Source organism: Nothobranchius furzeri, chromosome 19, assembly GCF_043380555.1.
Source record: "Nothobranchius furzeri strain GRZ-AD chromosome 19, NfurGRZ-RIMD1, whole genome shotgun sequence".
NCBI classification, from domain to species: domain Eukaryota; kingdom Metazoa; phylum Chordata; class Actinopteri; order Cyprinodontiformes; family Nothobranchiidae; genus Nothobranchius; species Nothobranchius furzeri.
The window spans coordinates 13,536,115-13,547,357 of record NC_091759.1 but is presented as its reverse complement, the minus strand read 5'-3'; the positions used below and the strand labels follow the sequence as shown (position 1 = coordinate 13,547,357).

Sequence of the window (11,243 nt, the reverse complement as noted above, 5' to 3'; positions counted from 1 at the left end):
GCAACTTTTACATTCTGGTCATAAACACATTGAATCACATAAAATAATTAATAGAAAAACAGAAATAAAATACTCCCATAGACTAGAAACTGGAAATCTAGACAGAGAGAGTGGTTTGTAGGTTGGTCTAGCCACATTCCAATGGCGCTTACACATTAGTGTCGGCACGGTCGGGGTTTGGTGGGGCTGGATGGCGTGAGTTTGGTCTAGAACGGACGGTGTAGCGTTCACATATAAATCACAGTGACTTCTCAGGAATGCGGAAATCCCGAGCCTGTGGGCGGCGTTTACTAAACACGGGAAAATCTGCGGTGTCCTCCATAATAAGGTAAACTAAGGTGATTAATTTGCTGTGTGTGCCCTCGTGATCTTTTCACACACACACACACACACACACACACACACACACACACACACACACACACACACACACACACACACACACACACACACACACACACACACACACACACACAGAGCTCACTCTTCTGTTCCCACTGATCGGCAGCTCCGTGCTACAGGCAGAGTTTACTCATCCAGCATGAAAATGAATCGTGCATGCCGGAAGCCCCCCACTAGCTCATTTTCTACTCATAGATCAGAGGCGGTAGGCGTAATTTCAGTCTGTAGTGTCACGTCAGTCCCAGTGTAACCACTGGGGCGGAGGTCTAAAAAAAGAGTCGCCTCGGAACCGAAAACGCAAATCGACCTGTGTGTGAAACCAAATTCCGGGACTGACGCTAATGTGTAAGCGGCACAATAGAACATCAGCAGGCCCGATCAGTTTTTAGTCTTGCCAATCACAGTGCTCTATTGGTTTGGTGGGCCAATCACAGGACTTTATCAGTTTGGTGGTCGGGATGTTGCTACTGAGTAAAACTACTTAGATGGTGGCGGCTCATTCAAAACGGCTTTGGCATTGACTCTGGACTATTTAGACTTGGGCTTTTCCTTCAATCAAAAGCTGATAGAAGTACTTAAGTCCTTTATTTTAAAAAACAGATGTATTTTTGTCTTCTTCGACAGTGTATGGTGGACGGCCCCGTTGACTGACATCTGTAACAGTGAGTACATCATGTTGTTCATTGTCTATCAGCATGTGGAGACAGTTTGAAAGACCCCATAGATTCTACTCCATGACTGAGCGCTGTCTGTGGGTCTTTATATTCACATATAAAGGCTGGCTTGCCAGACTAATGGGCAATTCCCATCTGTACCTGGTCAGCTCGGCCCGGATAGCATAGCTTGCTTACATACCTTGGTGGCCTGCCTTTTTTCAGGGTGCAACGAGACTGTTTTTCAGCCCTCTTTCTGAGGTGGTCTGCTTCAGGCTGACCAGGGCCAACACACCCACTGCTGACTGATAAGCTGGCTTATCAATCAATCAATCAATCAATCAATCAATCAATCAATCAATCAATCAATCAATCAAAGCTTTATTTATAAAGCGCCTTCCGCAACCCTGTCAGGAAGCCCAAGACGCTGAACATGGTACAGTTGAAGGTAAATATATTGAATAAATCAAAAATAAAAGCAATTCAAATTACAAAATACAAATTACAAAATACAAATTACAAAAAAGGTGAAACATTCTGGTACAGGACAAATGTGTAAAACAATGGATAGAGTGAACCAATGAAAACTGTGAAATAAATTCAACATAAAAGAGGGCCAAAATCAAACATGTTCAGGAAACGCCACGTGGAGGAGGTGGGTTTTTAGGTGACTCTTAAAGACTGGCAGAGATCAGGACAGCCTAACTGAGGGTGGCAACTGGTTCCATAGTGATGGTGCTAGGACTGAGAAAGCCCGGTCCCCGCAAGTACGACACCTAGAACGAGGGACAGCGAGCAGGCCTTGGTCAGAGGAGCGCAGAGCACGTGATGGGGAATGTCTGTTCAGGAGAGTGGCCAGATAGGGGGGAGCACCACCCTGGAAGAAATGATAAACAAAGACGAGGATTTTGAATTGTGAGTGATAGCGAACCAGAAGCCAGTGCACAGAGGCCAGAACCGGACTGATGTGGTCCCGTTTCCTGTCAGTCCTTATCAGTCAGCAAATTCACACCTTCCATTAGAGCAAGCATCTGATTGGTGGGTAGAATTAGCCCACATGGGCTTAAGGCATGCTCAATTCATTATTATTCATTATCATGCTGATTACCTAGAAGCTGAAAATGTCTCTGACTGCATTCCTTGTATACCTAAGTAAGGATGTGTGGAATCAACCGGGCCAGACTGGGACCGACTGGAGCTATCCGGGCAGGGCCGACCAGGTACAGATGGGAATGGGCCATAATACTCCCAGATAATATACCTATTTTCTTTAACAATGTTATTTTGGAAAACCAACAGATTTATGATGAGGACACTTAAGGTTAATATCAGGGAAATTCACCAGTGGAATCATAAAAAGTGAGTTTTCTGAAATAGAAAAACTCATAGTGAAACTGATTTCCAGAAAATAAATTCCTCCTCATCTGCTGCTGTTGTGTCCTTGGGCAAGACAGTTAACCTGCCTTGCCTCCTGGTGGTCAGAGGCACCGGTGATACCCGTGTTCGGCAGGCCTTGACTCTGTCATTGCGCCCAAGGGCAGCTGTGGCTACATCGTAGCTCATCTCCACCAGCATGTGAATGCATGTGTGCATGGGAGGATGACTGATTATATTTTGAAGCTCCTTGAGGGGATGTGGATCCTAAAAGGTGCTATACAAATACAGGCCATTTATAGATTTTTCTCAATTCAAAATGAAACATCCAGGAAAACCTTGGTGACCAGTGATAGCTTTTAAGTTGCATCAGAAGACAGTAGAACACATATGTTCCCCCTAAATAACCCTATGTAAATGTAATCCTTGAATATCAAAAATGGCAATACATTAAAATTTTCATCCCGTCATCCCAATCGGCAGAAGAAAACACCAACACTTTTCATCTCTTTAATAAAATCATCTTTTTATTTTTGTCCTGGTCGCAGTACAACACGTTATTGTCAGTGTCCCCACTGCTCCATCGACGTGACTAAAGCAGAGGGCTGGCAGCATGTGGCCACACCTGTAAAAGGAGAGTGCCAGCCCTGTGTGGAACTATTTTCTTTGTTGGTCTGCATGTGTGTGTGTGTGTGTGTGTGAGGTGCTGACAATAAATTGTGGAACAGCCACTCGTTTTGTCCCATGCAGTCCGTTGATACAGCAGTTGTATTACAAGGCTTTGAGACAATGGTCAGAGGTGTACGAGCAAAGTCTGTGAATGTGCTTCCATTGCAGACTAAAACCAGGCTCACCAGGGTTAAGAATCAACAAAAGAAAAAAAAATACTTCAAATATCATGAAATCAAGTGTGGGAAGTGTGTTTACCTTTGATAAAGTGATTTTACGGAGGCCACTTTAGGCTGAACAATGGCTCTTTTATCATGGTCCAATGTCCTTATTTATGATATTTTTTGTTAATCTTGTTATTTAAATGTTCAAATTGCACTACAGATGACAAAATAGGGAAACTTGCACACAATACAGCATGCAACCATATACTAAGTGGATAACGGACAGAAAGAAATGAATTGGTAGATTTATCTTAACAAAAACACCAAAAAGAAAATCATGGGTAGTAATTAAAATGGTAACCATGGCTCCAGTAAATCAGGTATTACTGTTTTGACCAATAAAATACAGCCGTAAATGAATTAATTTTGATCCTCATTAATGTAGAAATGCAGATTACTGGTAACCTTCACATGCTTGATGGATAAAATAATTGTTTATATGAAAGTGGGACTGATGCTGATCGCTCGGTGGGACTGACTGAGCATTCAAAAGGATATGAAAAGCTGCAAACTATGTTTTAATGACAAAAAACAAAAACAAAACAAAGAGGAGACATAAATGGGGGGAAAAAAAGCCCTGGAGAATCCATTTTTGGCCTTGGTCATAACTGCATAAACAGCAGATTTAGCTCTCCTCCAGAATTATTTGTAATAATTTTTCCAGCTTTGTAAAGTTAAGAAAGAAATCATGTGGTTCAGTTACTTTTTTCTTTTTCTTTTATTGTTTTACAGCACAGCAGCTTGGCAGATACATAAAAAGTCCTTGAACATATCGTACAGGTTGGTTGGCAGGGGTAGCTGTGCATGGTTTTTATCAATATTCAGCTACTCAAAGATGCAAAAAAAAAAAAAAAAAAAAGCCTGTGCTGCTCGCTACATTGTGTTCCCAGGAGGTCACCTCGCTGTCCACTAGGATTAAAAACTCACAGCTCCAATCAAACCAAAACAAGGTCCAGAATAAGACCCGAGTACACATGAGAGAGTTGTGGTAACGGCTGCTGTATCCACAAAAGACTTTTTAATAATCTGTAGCCCAAACCAAAAATAAAGGCCCCTCTGGGTAAACAAACACTCACCACCACTGCTACAGTGACATGGTCATAAGACACTCGTGCTCCCCTTCACATTGTCACCATGTAGAATTCTAGCATTAGCTACGCTAGTTAGCTAATGGAGGCGGATGGTTGTCTTAAGTGAGCAAAAACACAGTTTCCATACTGGTCTCTGTTTTCACTTGGGTGGGGGAGCTGGGCAGCTGGATTGAGACAAGGAAAGACACGGACAGAAAAGACATTTTCATTGAGATAATACCATAAATTTAGTTGACAAACTTATATAACAGATATTAAAGTCTTGAAATATACTATTATATACATATAGAGAGATATGCTCCTTTTTAGATGAAATAAATATAACCACAGATACTCTTTTTGTTTTTTTAAGAACAGACCAGCTTTACATTTGCAGACACACACCAGCACAATGAAAAGACGTGAGGAAAAAAATAGGCAAAAGAGGAAAAGGGGATAGATTGATTGGCTTATTTTTTTCTAAAGAAACATTGAAGCATTGTGTCCACACCACCGCAAGCTGCTGTGCAACTGAGCTTGTGTACGATCACACATCTTTACCGCTTAAAGTTAGAACTTGTAATGGTTTTTATGTATTAGGATAAAATTAAAGCTACAATGGCAAATCTGTTAAATAAGCTAGCCTAAAGCATTTTTATTCATGAATCTTAACAATGTTGTAACATAGTTTAGCTGCACATCTACTGTGGAGATAAAAAAAAAAACAAATACAATTAATGAAGTGGTTCTCTCACATTTGTCTACAAATCTCAGTAAACAACACGGCTCGGTCCGAAACCAACGATTGGACTATTTGGTTGTCTCTGGAGTGTGAAGTCGACAGGCGGACTGGTGCTGCGTCTGCAGTGATGTGGGAGTTGTACTGATCTGTTGTGGGGAAGAGAGAGCTGAGCCAGAAGGCAAAGCTCTTGATTTATTGGCCTTAGGATGCCCACAGAGGAGCTGGGCCAGGTGGCTGGCGAGAGGGATGTCTGGGCCTCCCTGCTTAGGCTACTGCCCTCGCTACCTCAGATAAGCGGCCGAAAATGGATGGATGGGAAAAAAAATGTGTTTGGACCTAGAAAACGAACACTGGTGATAGCCGACAGGAGGGGTGAAAGTTCTGTGACCATGTTTGTTTTTTAAGCTAGCCTGTTTTGCAGATTTGCTATTGCAGCTTTAAGCTGTTTGCTATGTGAATGCATGGAAGCATGTCACACTCACTGCTTTATTTCATTTCAATGAAATTTGTGTAAACGATTGTTAATTTTAAAGCGCTAACAAAACAGTTTTAACCTTATTTAAGGGACACATTTATGTTTTATAACATCTTAAGTTATAATGGTGAATTATATATTTATTTTTCTCAAAATAAATATTGTTTTAACAGATCTAGACAGAAAACCAATCTCAAGTATTAAGAATGTCGTCTTATAGTAGCAAGTGCCACAATTATACATATATTTATTTATTAAATATATAGATTTTTTTCTCAATGAAAATAAGACTAACTCTATATGACAAATTTATTTTAAAAACTTAATCTCTTTTGTTCTCTTCAGTCAAAGTAACGTATGGCTCAGATGCAGTTCCAGGCAATCAATGTGAGTTGACCAGACTTGGGACAAATGGCTCAGAAACCTTTAGCAAATAAAACATTTCTGTCCCCTCTCTTGCACTCTGTATTTTTATTTTTATTTTGTAGAAAAATAAATCAAAGGTTGATTTAATTCACTCTGATTCAAATAAAAATTGATTTAAAAACAAAACTATTGTCCATGAATGTTTCAGTCACATTGTAGAGAATCTGCAGGTGTCAGTCAGGTCCTGGATCACAAACTACATCTCATGGTTTCACATTTAGAAGATTCGGAACAAAATATCACAAGATTTTCTTCCCAGTGAGATGTAACAGTTTCTCTGATCACACATCTATCCCAAGCATAGCCCAGTGACATCAAAACGGCTCTGGCACTAAATGTATTTTTGGACCAATCACGTCCTTCTCTGATTAAACAGCTCATAGTCAGACATGACAGGGGCAAATAGCATTGTCTAACAGTTGGTTGAGAACCACCTTACAGATTACACTCTTGCTTAATAAGTAGCAAACCTGGGTTGAAAATGTGTTTTAAATGCTTCAGTTTATTACTTTTTATGTCTAGCCTTGGCACCAACTGCACCTCTTGTGGGAGACTAAATAAACAGGCTAAATAAATTTAAATCCACTGCAGCTCTAATTCCTTAGCACGCTCAAGACGAACAATTCCCATCTTTACTTTCTCTATAGTCCTCTTAACAATAACTGCATTTTGTCCACATGTATTACCCATGCAAATTGATTCCTTCAAAATGCTACAAGTGTCTTACAGTAATTGTCGTTGCAGCACACGTGTTGGCGGCTGACTTTACATTCAGTTGGAAATAGGCAAGGAACAGAAACTGCCTCCGTTTTTGTGGTTAGGTAGTTGAGAGAACATTTTATGTGTACCCAAGCTTGAGTATGGCACAGTGATTACATTGTATTTGATTTAATACTTGTCTTGACATATAATACACCATCAGTAGCAACAACTATGACATAGAAGTAAAGTCATGGTTTTTAAATATAAAGCTTTAAACACGAAGTAAGGTTGTGTAATGTATTGCTAAAGAAGTAGATAATTTGACCTGTTTATGTGCAGGTGTGTGTGTGTATATGAGCGGTATGCATTAGCATGTGTATATTGGAGATGATGTAATACTCTGCAAGATAAAATGGAACACAGCTGCTAACATTATATAGATTGATGTTGAGCTCTACTTAAGTTTGGCACTCAGCTTTTCATTAAGCCAGAAGAATATCAGTCAAAGCTGACTTACCCTGTTGTCAAGAATACAAACACAGAAAAGCACAGACACACATAATAATCACATCGAGGAGAGGAGCCAAGAGGGAAAACATAACTGAGGTGGCGAGATATTAAAAATAAATAAATATTTTTTAAATAACAAGTAGACAAAGAAGAAAAGTACGAAGCAAAACTAAAAGAATGGAGTACAGTGGAAAGGGGTAAGAATGGTGAAGGGGGGGGGGGGGGGGAATAGAAGCTAAACAAATCAACGGATACCAGAAAAGTAGGTGGTTATCACCCTCGGTAACTAAGAAGACATTGACTATAAAACAAAAATGCCTCAGTTGGGTATCACAGTTCTGCGGGGTGTAAACAGTTTGTTAGGGGAAAGGAAAGTCGGGGTAAGCAATTTGTTTAAAAGGGAAAAAAGTGATCTGTGTTAAAGGCTTCTGAGAGCAGTGGGCGTGTAGTACTAAAAAGTTCCTGAGCCCTCAGTAAGCGTCAAACTATCTCTCAATACACCGACTCTGTTCTTCAGCTTTCAAAATGTTCAGGCCTCTTTTAGCGATGTCTGATTTGCCTCTGCTGCTAAACAAGGTTCAGAGTCAGTTTCGTGGTTCTTGTCCGTCGTACGGAGCAAATAAAAACAAAATAAGACTAAAAACAAGAGTGGTCCTGTGTTCCCTTGATGTACTCCCTTGGGTTTGTTTGGCTTTCTGGTTTGTTTGTGCAGAACTTTAGGAAAAGGGCTCAGAGCTGTACTGACTTGGCTATGCAGCCCTGTTTGTTGCTGTGCAGCCATGATTGCAGGTCCTTTCTCTCATATCAGCCTTGCAGGGCTTTCTTATTAATTCTGAAACATTGCTCGACTTTAGACTTCACTCTCCACACTGGAGAAATGAGCTGAGCCCCTTCGTGAGCAAAGGCTCTTGGCTTTGAGGGGTAGGTGTGGAGACTGTGGAAACCTCTGGGGCTGGGGTACAGAACGCAGTCTCTGGTACTGCAGTTTGGCACTTGCCGAAGCCATTGCGGAGGTCTGGGGTGCCCCCGGTGCAGACACCACCGAGGGAGATGATACAGAAGAGGAGGAAGTAGGGGGAGGAACATGAATAGAGTGAGATGAGCATGGAGGTGCTGGAAGGGCAGGAAGTGGAGGTGGTACGTTTTGAATAAGAGATGAAGGTGGGGATGGTTGTCTTCCTCGATCTCTTTCCCTTTCTGTTCTCTGTGTTCGCTGCTGAATACTGAGGTTCGACTGGCTGCCAGATTTAGATGGATTGTGTGAACGATCAGGTTTGGATGATGATGAAGAGTCGTGTTTTGGCTTTAAAGGACCACCCAAATTCTGGCAGTGGTGAAACAGCTCTTCCTGGCTTCGTGAAGTTGCACGGGCCCATTTGTAGGAGTGAGTATGGTGCTGAGGCGATTGACAAGAAGAGCAAGCCATGTGCCCCCTTGATTTGTCTTTTGACTTGCGCTTACTTTTCTTCTCATCCTGTATATGAAGCTTGTCCACTGACCAATATCGTCTAGGAGGAGGCGCAGTGAGAGGAGGCGGGGGCCAGTGTGAACCTGATCCCCAACCTCTGTCTCTTCCAACACCACCTGCACTAGACCCCCACTCCCCTTCTGCTGTTCCCCATCGTTCTCCTCGTTCTAGGAAGAGATCATCTCTACTATTAATGCTGCCTGCTTTGTCCCTGGAGGGATAAGTACTGAAAAACCAGCCTCCTCCTCCAATTCCCCCTACTGCCCTACCTTCATGATCTTCCCAGTACCTCTCAAACTTCCCAAATTCTCCTGAAGAACCATCATCATCAGAATATATCCCAACTACCTTATCATGATCCTGCTCCTCGTCAGACATAGTCCTCCCTCCTCCACGTCTTTTCCCATGATCTGCTTTCTTCCTCTCTGGTTCAGAGTCTTCTTCCCCATCCTCTACCTCAGACTCCCATTCATGGAAGGAGAGACCTTCCTTAGACTGCAGCTCACCTCTTTCGTTTCGTCCCAACAATGGCCTCTTCTCCCCTTCCATGCACGCAGTATCTCTGTCTGAACTTTTACTTTTCCTCCTTTTAGAAGAGACTGGTAACAAGGGCAGAAAGGCAGATGGAATGTTGTCAGAAGATGGATTTCCCCCACCCCAGAACTTGACAGATGTAGAAGGCTTACTACTAGAGCCAGGATGGTGTTTGCTGTTTCTTCTTCTGTGGTGCCTATCTTTCCCTCTACTCTCTTCTCCATCATCCCTCTTCATTTCTTCTCTTTCTTTACGTTCATCTTCACCTGGAATGTTCCACCCATAACTTCTGATAGAGCTTTCACTCTTCTTACGAAACGATTCTCTCCTCAAGGGTGGATATGCTGGGAAGTCTGGTGTTTCAGATTTAACTTCCTCTCTTTTTTCAGGTTCTCCCTCATCCACCTCTGATCTCTTTTGCTCTCTCTTTCTCACCTTATCATCTTTCTTCCTTTTTTTCTTAGCTTTGCGTCGTTTTCTTTCCCGTTCTCTTTCCCTCTCCTCCCTCTTTTTCTTTTTTCGTCCCTTCTTCCTCCTTTTTCTCTCACGCTCTCTCTCTTTGTGGCGTCTCTTCTCATCTCTACCCAAAGGTCCATCTGCTTTGCTTGCTGTACCTCCCCTCTTTCTCTCCCTGTCACCCCAGGATGCCCACCACTCCTGTAACTGAGCTAGCTGACTGCCCGTTCTCTCCCTACCAAAATATTTTTGTGGGTGTGGCTTTCGTGGTGGGACTGGAGGAGGTGGTGGGCTGCATGGCAATGAGCGAGATGACATGCGTCGTGAGCGGATCTTTCTCCGTGATCCTAAAAGGAGGCTGGACTCTTCAGTGAGAAGATCTGAGTCATACTCATCTACCATAAATTCCCGATCGCCTGCACGATAACGGAAACTCAGCGAGGAGTTATAAGAACTGTCACTGGAGCACGATGATGGAGAGTTTGATCGAGAAATTGACCCAGAGGATGAAGAAGATGAAGATGAGGAGGAGGAAGAGGAAGAAGACGAGGCACTAGAACAGGAAGAGTAGAAACGGCATGGGGAAGAGGGGGTCGTAGGCGTGTGTGTTGGGGAAGAAAGAGGGACTGGAAGAGGTGGAGGTGGGCGACGTCCCCTCCTTCCAGCTCCGTCACTTGCTCCATACCTCCCACCACCTCGCCTCCCTAGAGGGAGTATATTCTCATACAAAGGACCTCCTGAGCTTTTCCTCCTTGCCTGAGCTAGGCTGCCTCGTCTCCAGAAGGGAGGCCTCCGTGGAGAGGATGGCATTGGTGGAGGAGGCTTGGGGATTAAGTGCCCTTGTCCTTGTTGAGGGCCTTTTGGAGGCAGCCTTGGCATTCCTGGGGCTTTAAAGCCTCTGGAATTGGTTTTGGGAGTCTGTTGAAGCCCTCCTCCCTGCTGGTCCAAGTTAGACCCTAGCCCCTCTGGATCTATAGGACCGTAGTAGCGCTTATATTCATCTAGCCCTGTGTCACCTCCTCCAGTTCCACTTGTAAGTCCTCCTTGAAAACTCCAGTGTGTTCCACGGCTCTGTTGATACTGTTGTTGGGATTGTAGATCAGTTATTCCTCCAGCAATGCCTCCAACACCTACTCCCCCACTGCTGCCACCACTTATGATCTTTTCTGGCTTTGGCCTGTTCCATCGGTCAACCACAGCCAGTCTACGGTCATGACGTGGCAAGAAAGTTGAGCAAGGCATTGGGCCTTCCAATAACGGACTATTTGAGGGACCCAATGCCATCGCTGAATGTCCTGTTGCTGGTGGTGATCCAGGTAGCATAGTGGTATAGGTTTGCCCTTGTTGCTGTTGGTGATGCTTTGGCGGTTGCTGCTGTACCATGGCGATGGCGGTTGTGTTGTTCACTGTGGCAGTAACAAGGTGTTGTTGTGGTATAGTGGGCATCGTAGTCACAGTGTGGTACTGGGGCAAAGAGCTTTTGCTCCCTCCTGGTGCTGTCTCATCCTCAAATTGGCAGCAACTGTACATTCCCTGGG

General features: G+C 43.2%; 1 protein-coding gene across 1 annotated transcript in view; it reads right to left on the bottom strand.

Moving 5' to 3' along the window:
• Positions 1–7,467: 7,467 nt before the first annotated feature.
• Positions 7,468–11,243, bottom strand: part of grin2da (glutamate receptor, ionotropic, N-methyl D-aspartate 2D, a) — a 341,018-nt gene continuing 337,242 nt past the window's right edge. The window contains exon 19 of the mRNA XM_015973318.3: positions 7,468–11,238. Within this exon, the coding sequence (XP_015828804.1) occupies positions 8,098–11,238 (3,141 nt within the window). The 3' untranslated portion in view covers positions 7,468–8,097. The remainder of the gene's footprint in view (positions 11,239–11,243) is intronic.